Source organism: Otolemur garnettii, unplaced genomic scaffold (genome assembly GCF_000181295.1).
Source record: "Otolemur garnettii isolate 467f Iridium unplaced genomic scaffold, OtoGar3 scaffold00013, whole genome shotgun sequence".
In the NCBI taxonomy this organism is placed as follows: domain Eukaryota; kingdom Metazoa; phylum Chordata; class Mammalia; order Primates; family Galagidae; genus Otolemur; species Otolemur garnettii.
The window spans coordinates 28,249,438-28,261,918 of record NW_003852408.1 but is presented as its reverse complement, the minus strand read 5'-3'; the positions used below and the strand labels follow the sequence as shown (position 1 = coordinate 28,261,918).

The 12,481-nt window shown below is 38.7% G+C and overlaps 1 protein-coding gene across 1 annotated transcript in view; it reads right to left on the bottom strand.

The window, feature by feature from the left end:
• Positions 1-4,481: 4,481 nt before the first annotated feature.
• Positions 4,482-12,481, bottom strand: part of ICA1L (islet cell autoantigen 1 like) — a 55,915-nt gene continuing 47,915 nt past the window's right edge. Inside the window, exons 11-12 of the mRNA XM_003785119.3 lie at positions 9,941-10,030; positions 4,482-4,822 (exon numbers count right to left, since the gene is read on the bottom strand). Coding sequence (XP_003785167.1) covers positions 4,707-4,822; positions 9,941-10,030 — 206 coding nt within the window. The 3' untranslated portion in view covers positions 4,482-4,706. The remainder of the gene's footprint in view (positions 4,823-9,940; positions 10,031-12,481) is intronic.

Genomic DNA, 12,481 nt, shown 5'->3' with positions numbered 1-12,481 from the left:
TCCCAAGTAGCTGGGACCACAGGCGCCCGCCACAACGCCCGGCTATTTTTTGGTTGCAGCCGTCATTGTTGTTTGGCTGGTCCAGGCTGGGGATTCGAACCCGCCACCTCAGGTGTACGTGGCTGGCACCTTAGCCGGTTGAGCCACAGGCGCTGAGCCATAGCTACAGAAATTAAAGAGAAACATTTTCTTTAATTTGAGTAGTACATCTTTTAGAAAGGCAGAGACTTCAATCACATTTTTGGTGAGCATCTATCTTATTAACTTTTGGGGGGGGCGGGGCACAGGGTCTCAATTTTGTTAGAAGGGCTAGAGTGTAGTGGTCTCATCATAGTTCACTGAACCTCCCTGTGCCTGAGCTCAAGTGACCCTTCCGGTTCAGCCTCCTGAGTAGCTGGGACTAAAGGCTCACATCACCACACCTGTCTATAATTTTTCTATAGCGATGGAGTCTTGCTCTTGTTTGACCTAGTCTTGAACTCTTAAGTTCAAGCAATCGGCCTACCTCAGGTTCCCAGAGTGCTAGGATTAAAGGTGTGAGCTATTGCACCTGGCCTTAACCTGACTTTTTGAGGGAGACTTACTTAAGTTTTTAAATCTTGATAACTTGATTTGTCCATAATAGAAAATAATAAAATGAAATCATCTAGATCAAAATTCAAATGTGTGCTAGAAGGCACTACTAAAAAAAATTTATTACATTCATAGGTTTTATTTAGTCACTGCAGAGAAGGAGGATCACATAAGAGGGGCCTTATTTAAGGAGGTAGGGGACACAGCACTAAGAACCATGGGCAAGTGCCTTGGGGCACGGTGACGTACACAAGAAAAAGTATGAGGGTATTTCACTGGTACATTTGAATGTTACGGGTCATTGTCCAGAGGGCAGGAAGAGGACTCCTTGGAGGGGCTATAGGTATCCACTGGTGTACATGGTTGCCTGGGCTGGGTGCATATAGCTTGTTTGTGGGGATGCTGAGGCAGCCTGAAATCAAGAAGTTTAAAAATGTACTGTACAAATGTAAAAACGTACACTTAAAAATCTTGCCTTATTAATATCAGACCTTTATCTCCTTTTTGTATTCTTTGGCCAATGAATGGTTTACCTCACTGAGTGAAGATTCATGTCTTGATTTTAAATGCTAAAGACAACTTTTATTGAACTCTTTTTAAGTGTTCCTTTAAATGGCATGTAAAAGATGGAAGAAGATAGTTTGTGTTGTGCTTCTAGATGTAACCCATCCTAACCAACCAATTTTCTCCCCATCCTGTTTCATAGGTTTTCTTTGCCATGTTTAAACACCTTACTCTTGCATGAAACGGCTTACTTGCAGTACTACTCAATTAGTTTAAAAAATTTTAAAGTTTATATTTCCTTCCTAAATTCTGGAGCTGTTTCATTGTTCAAGGTAGGGAAGTGCAGGGTCCTGATAATACCATGGAAAATAGAAATAACTGGATAAGTTTTGGCTTTCTTTTTTTATTCTTACCTTCAACAAATCAGGTTAAGTACTGTGGCTTATATTTCATTCGTTATTGTTTCTAGGCTCAAAAACATGGTATTTGATAGTTTGTACTTGTTACTGATAGTATTTACCCAAAGAACACATATTATTTCCCATATCTGACATAGTCTCCTTCTGTATGAAGTAAATTGGAAAGGTATTAACTGCTGCAGTTTTATTTTCATTCTGCAATAAAACCCAAGTTTTTGAATAGGGAAACAATTGGATTTATATTGAACACTTTAGGAAACAAACTTGTTTTATGCCATCTCAAAATCTTTATTAAAGGAGGCTCAGAAAAATTATAGAGCACATTTAAACTTCCTTTGTTCTAATGTTGTAAGACCTTTACATTTCTAAATGGTCAATAAGGATAGTTATGTGAAATAAAATCCATAGTTGAAATATAGTTTTTTTCAATGTGCAAATGCTAAAACCTATTTTGTGGAAATACAGTTTGTTTCTAATCATATATCAGAGCTATGTTATACAATTAATGAAAGATTTCAAAAGTACAAAGTTATGCAAGTCTCATTTAATACACTCTGATATGACTGATACTCCTATATAAGTGGCTGTAGAAATAGTAGGCAAATTTTAATTCCTCTGGAGCTTTTTTAAGCTTAAATGTATTCTTACCTTTTATTTTATACTGGGTAAGTGTTTTCCCCTATTTAACTTTTTTGTTTGTTTGTTTTGGCCAGGCCTGGGTTTGAACCCGCCACTTCCAGCATATGGGACAAGTGCCCTACCCTTTTGAGCCACAGGCGCCGCCCAAAATACCTATTTTGAAAGAGTTGTTCACAGCCTACCCTTGGTAAAGAACATTGAATTTACTTTATATTAAAATGGATGGTCTAGATAGAGACAAAGAGCCACAGGGCACCTTCCTGTCCTGTGCTCAGCCTATCCTTTTCACCCTTTACTGAATGTGTGATTGGTTCCTTATATTAGCAATGTTGGTTTAATAGAACCAAATTTCTCTTTCTGACCACAAACATTTTAATGGTTGATGCTCAAATGATGTTGAGAATGGTTACCTTTATTTTAATAACAGTTACATGCTCTTCAAAAGTAAAAGTTGTTAAGAGTTGTTGAAATTATAACTAGAGTTGTTAAGATAGTTAATGTTACTTCTGGGTTAAATGGGGTAACTATATTGAAAGAGGAACTGCTTCAGAAACTAAGAACTAAATAATGAAAATGCTTCTTATGTCTCAATTTGGGAAGAACTTTTGCTCTTGGAAAATTGAGAATTTATCCCTTCATACTTAGAATTGGAGATTCAAGCTTCTGGTTCTCCTACTTATCAAAACATCTTGTAACATAGACTACTTATCAAAATATCTAGTAACAGAGACTACTGCCCTGCATGCATGTGAGGAAGGTTTACAAATATTGTTGAACTAATGCATTAGTAAGGCTGCCAATGCAAGGAAAAATGGCACAAACTCAACACATAAAGTTAGCAATTTCTGAGGTATTCAAAAGTGAAGAACACCAGAGCCACTATGAGTATAGATTTTAGATTGTGATTCGTAATCATAATCTTGGCAGAAGAATGATAGTATTGTATTCTGGGAAGTTTTACTGAACACACAGGGAAGAGTTAAAAATGCTTCTGAAATTATTGACATTGGTTATATATTCCACCCCCCAAAAAATTTTGAAAAACACTTCTGAAGAAATAAGTAACAGTTCATTGAAATCAAATAAAGAAATAGGAATAATATTGTGATCAGACTTTAAGGAAAGACATCATAACTTTTTCCTGAGTTCATTTTTCTCACATTCAAACAGAGCTTTTTCCAGCCTGTGTGGTACTTGACCATAGCAGTGGTCTTCTGGAGAGTTAATACTGGAGATAGGCCAGAATGGTGTGGATAGGTGATAGTCTGCATTTTACCTACACTGGTCCATTCCTTAAAAATGTTTTCTATATACAATAACTTGGACATTATAAGTAATTCTCTTATAAATAAGCCTGTTGAAAACTAAGATCACATGGAACTACTGTGAACAACTTAGTTAAAATGTTGGAAAACCGCCTCAAAACTATGAGCAAGAAAATAGGACAGAAAATTGAGTAATTGATGAGTGTGTACAGCTGCTTTGTTTTCATCAGCTTCCATTAAATAGTCTTCCTTCTCAATACTTAGATTCTAAACCTTCCAAGGATAACAGTGGTAATCAAATAATGGCGCCTTAAATGATGCCACCCACAGAAATGAAGTGGAAAATAAGATGCTCCTTATTGATCAGGTAGAGTTTTCAGTATCTTGGCCAGAAAGTATTCTGGGTTAAATCATGTCACAAAATATGAGGTAAATATGTATAAGGATAAAGTGTTCAGAATTATCTGCCTCATTCAGATAGAAATTTGTAGGTAATTCTAGGAATACTTTGCTAGTTGCTTAGGGAATATTTTCCCCTTGTTTTCTTTTCAGGAAAAATACTAATATTGCATATTACTATAGTAGCAGTCTGAAAAACCAGGCCTGAAGATACTGACACAAGGACTTGAATATTCCAGAGAATGGGCTTAGCAAATTAATCATTCTGCTCCTTCCCCCATGAAAATTTAATAATGTATTTGGGAGATGTCCATGATTTTGTATGAATGAAAAGTAACATTACATTTTAGCCTCCAAATAGAGAAAAACGAGTACTGAGTTTCTCTGTAATTGCATTAAAGAAATTGAGTTCTCAGATCTTTTCTAACTTTCTAATTAAACACAAAGCTGGTCTGGTTTTAATGCTATTTCCCACAACAGAAAACCTCCCCATCACTATTTTATTTATAAAACAACCTCAAACTACAACCCAACTTACATGCCACCCTTTATCCACCTAGAGAATTCACATAGCCAACAAGGCAACTTAAACATAAAAATAAGGTTTCCAAAGAAATAGTCCAACTCCTTATTGACAGAATTATTCCTAACTTATTTTGACATAAATTCTGGTATGTAAATACCAGACTGTATTTTGTAATATTTTCCACATAGTATCAACAGCTGCAAACCTAAGCTATTAAAGATGTACTTAGTCCTTACCATCTTGTCTAAGTTTGGCTGACAGGTGATACATTTGCAAACACCATGCTTTTGTGTGTGGGTTACAATATAAACTCCTTTCCACAAAGGCAATATGTTGCAAAATTGATGTCTCAAGGCCATTAAAGTAACATTATAACTGGAGTCAAGCATTAAGAAGTTCATCATCTGAGTGTCCAATAGCATCTGGGTTTGAAAGAGGATCCAAGTCTGCAAATAGATTGAACCAGGCTGACATGTCTTGGCTACCATTGTTGGGGGCTATTAAAAAAGAAAAAAAAAGAAACACATTAAATAAGTTTCAGCTTTTTGAAATCATATTTTTGTACAGCTTCTATGCTTTCAAAGTAGATGCTTTGGAATAAAAAAATTAAGATATTGACACACTTATCAATTATAGCCCCTTAATAATTTTGAAACACTAACACAGATAACCTTGTGCTTTGCTGAGGCTTCTATAGTTAAAAAATTGTGTACTGCTCTGAGAATGAATATAGTCTTAGAAACATTTGAGATAATTATAGTTTCAAGGCTCTCAGATAAGGTTTAAAATTTAAAGTAATGTTTGTTCCTATCAAGTAAAAGATAACATTTGTAAACTTGATGTTTAAAATCTATTTGTATTTATTTATGAAAGCAGTAGTATAAAAAGATATAAAGAAAAAAATCCCCCTAATCTTACCACATTAATACACCAAACAGTTGTCCTTTTGGTTTATAGTTGTTTTCTGTCTTTTCCATGTTTTTGATATCCACAACATTTTATGGTGAATACTGTATCACAGATACACAATATACTACTTATTAATAAAATCCCTTGTTTCCTTATGGGGATTGGAAAACTTTATATCTCAATAGTCTACAGCTTGGATTGTGGTAGATACTCGAGGGTATATGGTTAGGTTGTGGGCTCGGACTAAGAAAGAATGCACAATGGCATAGGGTCATCTCAGAAAGCTAAGCCCTTGAAGGCCAAGGGGTTCAGAAAGCAGAAACGAGGCCCAGAGACAAACTGAGAACTGGATATGAAACCAGGCTCACAGTAGACAGAGAATAGAAGACCACCCTCCTCTAAAGAGCCAAGGAAACCTTTTACAATCATGGTTAATACTGCAGACCAGAGAGGTGGGGTTTGAACTGTGGGGATCCTAAACCTCAAGCATCACTAAGAGTTGACAGCTCCACACGCTTGGGTCCAGTTCTGTTTCAGGCTAACCTGACATAATATCAGTGATACCCACACAGTTCTGGCTTTGAGTCCTGGGTACTCTACCTACCAAAGAGTAGTATTGGGCAAGTCACTCTCAGGAGCTCTTTTCCATAAAGTAATTAACCACATAGTTCATCATTAAAGCAAGATACTTGAGAATAAAATGCAGGGCCACTAACAATTATGGTGGAAGAACAGGTGTCTAACAGTGGTCACTATAGTAATGCCTGACCCCTCTCTCTCAGCTATTGAGAGGTTCTCATGAGTATGTAAAATTTGTACATTATGCAAATGCAGGATGGTTTTATATTCATCAGTAACAGCTGAAAATGAAGGTCTCATTTTTTTTTTATGGAGCCTCTGAAATTGTACACTATTGTATTACCTCCAGAGAGTCTTACAGGATAGCAAATAAAAATTGAATTATTTAATGTAATAATAGAAAAAGAGCCCAAATAAATGTAATTAGTTTTCATAAAGTAAATACAAGCAATACCAGCATAAAGAAATAGAATGTGACTCGGCGCCTGTGGCTCAAGCGGCTAAGGCGCCAGCCACATACACCTAAGGTGGCGGGTTCGAATCCCCAGCCCGGGCCCGCCAAGCAACAATGATGGCTGCAACCAAAAAATGGCCAGGCGTTGTGGCGGGCGCCTGTAGTCCCAGCTACTTGGGAGGCTGAGGCAGGAGAATCGCTTGAGCCCAGGAGTTGGAGGTTGCTGTGAGCGTGATGCCATGGCACTCTACCCAGAGGGGATAGCTTGAGGCTCCGTCTCAAAAAAAAAAAAAAAAAAAAAAAAAAAAAAAAAGAAATAGAATGTAACCACTCTCCAGAAGCTCCCTAGGACAGCATTTCTAGTCACTACTCACCCCACCCCCAGGAAACAGTGGGGTAAATTCCATTCTGAGGTGTCAGCAACAGTGTCATGATAACATTATTTTGCATATATTTTGGTCAATATATAAATGTATTTGTGTTGGATATGTACTTAGGAGTGGAATTGCGTGTTTTATACTCCTAGAAAAAGTATTAGATTCTAGTTCCACATCCTTGTCAATGTCAGATTTTTTTTTTTTTTTTTTTTTGAGACAGAGCCTCAAGCTGTCCCCCTGGGTAGAGTGCCCTGGCATTACAGCTCATAGCAACCTCCAACTCCTGGGCTCAAGCGAGTCTCCTGCCTCCGCCTCCCAAGTAGCTGGGACCACAGGCGCCCGCCACAACGCCCGGCTATTTTTTGGTTGCAGCTGTCATTGTTGTTTGGCGGGTCCGGGCTGGGGATTCGAACCCGCCACCTTAGGTGTACGTGGCTGGCGCCTTAGCTGGTTGAGCTATAGGCGCCGAGCCAATGTCAGATTTTTTTAAATTCATTTTGCCATTCTAGTAGGTAGGTATTGGTAGTTTATTTTGCTTTTAATTTGCATCTCCTTAATAATTAATGAGGTGGGGATTTTTAAGTTGTTACCTTCAATTTTAAATAGAATTCTCAAGTTTATTCTTAGCTCTATTGTAGCTTTTTGCTGAAGGCTTTTCCACCCTTATTGTCTCTAAAATAAGCCCCAAGAATTCTAGGTAATAGCACCTTTGCTTTTTTGTGTTCATTTCTGGAACTTACTTTATAGTCTCTATTTTAAACGATTAAGCACAAACTCAGTTTTAGCTGGTTTTAGGAAAGAAAACTACAAGTACTCTGAATCCCTGAATATACCAGTGTGAATTTGTGATTTGTTAGGGATAGATTCCCCTATTGACTTTCCTCAAAGTATTGGAAAGAATAAAATAGCCAAGAGTTCAAACTCAGGGATATCAATGAATAAATAAATATGCACTGGAGGACAAAGGAAATCTTTTCCATACAGTAGAATGCTAACTCATAAATACAGAAGGAATAGGTCAGGCATGGTGGCTGACACTTATGATCCCAGAACTTTGGGAGGCTGGGGCATGAGGATTGCTTGACAAGTGCCAGGAGTTCAAGACCAGCTTGAACAACATAGTGAATGGTATAGTGGCACATGCCTGTAGTCAGTTAATAGCTACTCAGGAGGCTGAGGCATGCAGATTGCTTGGGCTCAGGAGTCTGAGGTTATAGTGAGCTATGATCATGTCACTACACTATCCTGGGTGACAGAGTGAGACCCATATCTCAAATAAGGAAGAAATAAGGAAATTTAAAAGTTACCATTTGGCAACAGCCATAGTAATGTTTTATGCTAGAATTATCAGTGAATGCCAAATTAGGGGGCAAAACCTTGATAGAAATAAGGCACTTATACAGTTTCCAAATATTTCCCACAAGGGAAAAATACAATAGTAATTTTATAGTGGAGAAACCTGACAAATACCACCTTAACCAAGTAATCAGAGTCAACATCACCAGCAATGAGACAAAACCATCATCATGCACCTCCTGATATGGTTTACTAAGAAGGACCAACACAATTCCTGTGCTGCTGGTCTGGCCAAAATGAATCTAATTATGAGAAAACATGAGATAAATGCAACTTTGTTAAAGATTAAAAGAGACTAGGGCGGTGCCCTTGCTCAGTGGGTAGGGCACCAGCCCCATATACCAAGGATGGTGGGTTCAAACCTGGCTCTCGCCAAACTGCAACAACAACAACAAAAATATCTGGGCATTGTGGCAGGCTCTTGTAGTCCAGCTACTCGGGAGGCTAAGGCAAGAGAATTGCCTAAGCCCAGGAGTTGGAGGTTGCTGTGAGTTGTGATGCCACAGCACTCTACTGAGGGCGATAAAGTGAGACTATCTCTAAAAAAAAAAAAAAAGAAGAAGAAAACATGGTAACATTTTGAAAACAGAAAAACAAATGGTAATACTTTGTGTTGCTTTTGCAGTCTTTTTATAAATCTGAAATTATTTTGAAATTTAAAAATATGTCATAGGAGTTAGAAGTCAGCCTGAAAGGGTTCCTACTGGCTAACATATGAGCAATTAGAGCACCAGAATGATTAAGTACAGTGATGATTATAAGCCATTTGAAAACATGTGAATTTATATTGCTAATAAATAGATAAAGGAACTGGGAAGAAAGTCTTTTTTTTTTTTTTTTTATTGAGACAGAGCCTCAAGCTGTCCCCCTGGGTAGAGGGCCGTGGCATTACAGCTCACAGCAACCTCCAACTCCTGGGCTCAAGCGAGTCTCCTGCCTCTGCCTCCCAAGTAGCTGGGACCACAGGCGCCCACCACAACACCCGGCTATTTTTTGGTTGCAGCCGTCATTGTTGTTTGGCGGGTCCGGGCTGGGGATTCGAACCCGCCACCTTAGGTGTACGTGGCTGGCGCCTTAGCCGGTTGAGCTATAGGCGCCGAGCAGGAAGAAAGTCTTTATAGCAGAGGATTGGGGGTCAGCAAAAGAGTGTTTAAAGAATGTGATCTGTGGATGAACTGATAACCAAATAATGGAATATCCATTCAATAGAATATTCAGCCTTAAAAAGGAGGAAATTCTGTTATATGCCATAGGATGAACCTTGAGGACAGTACACTAAATGAAATAAGTTGCTTACAAAAAACCAAATACTGCATTATTCCATTTGTATGAGGTATCTAAAGTAACCAAACTCATAGGAAGTAAGGCTGGTTGCAGTGGCTCATGCCTGTAATCCAAGCACTTTGGGAGGCCGAGGTGGGAGGATTGCTTGAGGCCAGGAGTTCTAGATCAGCCTGGCCAGCATAGTGAAACCCCATCTCTACAAAGAATTAGAAGAATTAGCCCGGTGTGTAGTCCCAGCCACCTGGGAACCTGGGAGTCTGAGGCAGAAGGATCCTTTCAGTCTAGGAGCTTGAGGTTACAGTGAGTTAGGACTGGGCTACAGCACTCTAGATTGAGCAACAGAGTAAGACCTGGTCACCAAAAGAAAGAAAAGTGGTAAAAGTGGTGAGGCGAAGAGGAAAGGAAGAGTTGTTTAATGGACAAACAAAACAAGAGTTGTTTTGTTTTGTTTTGAGAGTGCTGTGATGTCATAGCTCACAGCAACCTCAAACTTCTGGACTCAAGCAATCCTCTTGCTCAGCCTTCCAAACAGCTGGGACTACAGGCACCTGCCCAGACAATATGAGGAGGAGACTATATAGTGATCCTTTTATAAATTTATCTGAATTCACCAGATTCTTAATCCAATCCAATGGCATAGAATATAAAGAACTTACATCTTGTTAATTTTTTTGGACTCTGTGAAGGCACTGGCTGGTTATCAATGTGTGAAAGAGGAAGTTCTGATCTTTCTTGGGAGACCCAGCCTGGTGGGAAGGGAAGTAAGAATTATTGTTAATCAAGTAGGAAGTATCATCAGAAAAAACAATAAATAAGATTATCTAAGTCCTTCAATCTTTGTACCAAGGTAAGATTCTATGTATTTTATTCAATCATCTAAATTTAGTTCCAGCTAGAGTTAGACTTCCTTATATTTTTCAAAGTGGGAGAGGGGAAGGTTATACACAGAAAAGGTATAGAAAGTCAGCACCCAGCACTCAGTCGGTAGGGCATTGGCCACATACACCGATGCTGGTGGGTTCAAACCTGACCCAGGCCAGCTAAAACAACAATGACAACTGTAACAACCACAAAAAAAATAGCCAAGCATGTGGCAGCACCTGTAATCCCAGCTACTTGGGAGGTTGAGGCAAGAGAATCGCTTAAGCCCAAGAGTTTGAGGTTGCTATGAACTGTGACACCACAGCACTCTATCCAGGGTGACCGCTTGAGACTATCTCAAAAAACAACAATAACAAAAAAGGTATAGAAAGAGTTCTAAGGAATCAGAAAGAGAGGGAATAGGCCTGAGAATTAGAATGTTGAAACCTATAAATATGTGTATACTGTTGGATTCAGTGATTCCCATTCCTAGCAATTTATCTTAAGGAAATAATGTAATGGAACCAAGAAGTACATGCATGATTATGTTTATTGCAGCATTATCTATAATAATGAACAAAGAGAAACAATAAGGAATTAAGTAGATTATGGTGTATAAACTAACACTATGTAATTTAAAAGTGTCATTATGAATATGAGAACACAGGGAAATGTTTGCTACCACATGAAAAATGATTTATGCTATGATTAAGGCATAGAACTAGAAAGGAACTTAGATTATTCTGCCTAATCATTTCCTTATACAGAGAGATTGAGGCCCAAGACACAGATCTTTTAACTCTCATGGCAGATCACTTTCTGGTCTATATCATGGAAGATGGGGCCTGAGAAGACTGAGGCCCAAGATACAGGATCTTTTAACTCTCATGGCAGATCACTTTCTGGTCTACATCATGGAAGAAAAAGAAGTGGACATAAAGGAAAAGAAATAGTTCTGTATGAAGAGTTAAGAGACCAGATTCTGATCACCTCTTAACTGTTTAAGCTGGTGTCCTGGAGCAAGTCACTCAAACATTGGGTTTCAACTGCCTCTGCAAACTTTGGGTAGTGAAAATATATTGTTGATACTACATTGCCAGAAACTAAGAAAAACCCAGTGCTGCTAGAGATGTGGCAACTTATGGAGAAAGAGAAGGAGTTCACAGTAGAGAGTGTTTGTACATCTTTATAACTACTGGGCCATTGATATGCCATGCAGGAATAAATGTTTTCCAAATTTTCACTATAGAAAAATGCCTGAATTATCCTAGATAGAATGCCTTTTCATCAAATAATACTTTTAGGCTATTCAGTAGGTTCTTACTGAGTTGTTATTTAACTGATATTTATTCATTGAGCTAACTTGATGCTCCCATCATAGAAAGCACAAAGATAACCCTTGGGATGCTTATAAAGTATGAACATAAGTATTTTAATACAAAGTATAACGCATTAAGACATTGCTAGGTGCCATGAGGGTTTTTTTTGTTTGAGACAGTCTCACCTTGTTGTCCTCGGTAGAGTGCTATACTGTCACAGCTCACAGCAACCTCAAACTCTTGGGCTTAAGCGATTCTCTTGCCTCAGCCTCCCAAGTAGCTGGAACTACAGGCGCCTACCACAATACCCAGCTATTTTTTTGTTGTACTTATTGTTTGGCAGGCGCAGGCTGGGGTTGAACCTGCCAGCCCCAGTGTATGTGGCCAGCACCCTAATCACTGAGCAACAAGCAACCAGCAACCATGAGGGTTTTATTCAGAGGTTAAAATCTCCTTAGAGGATGAGAGACAGGGATATAAAGGCAAGGTAAAGTATGATCACAGCCATGAAAACAGATTTTTTAAAAAGTACTAGGGGAGGCCAAAAAAGGGAGAAACCACTTCCAATTGACAGTACTGAGGAAGCTTAGAGGATTGGCAGTTGTGAAGAAAATACTTAATTGGGAATCTAATACTCAAGGTCAAATCCAAGCTCCATTACTGAACATCATAAGCAAAAAGATAACACAAGCAAAAATATCTCAAAAGGTTCTAGAAGTACTCAATGTGGTTACAGAAAATGGTGTTAAGCATTTTGAAGCAAGGTAAGTGATAAGGAAGGAATGTAGGCAGAGAAAGGTTTTATCCTGGAGAAAATTTAACTCTCATTTTTAAAAGATGTAAGCAGGGTTACTGACATACTGACATACTGAATCTGTTTCTTGGAGTGAGAACTCTGGAGGATGAATTGGGGTTGGAGACTCGTTAGAAACAATAATGCAGGCTCGGCGCCTATAGCTCAACCAGCTAGGGCGCCAGCCACGTACACCTAAGGTGGCGGGTTCGAATCCCCAGCCC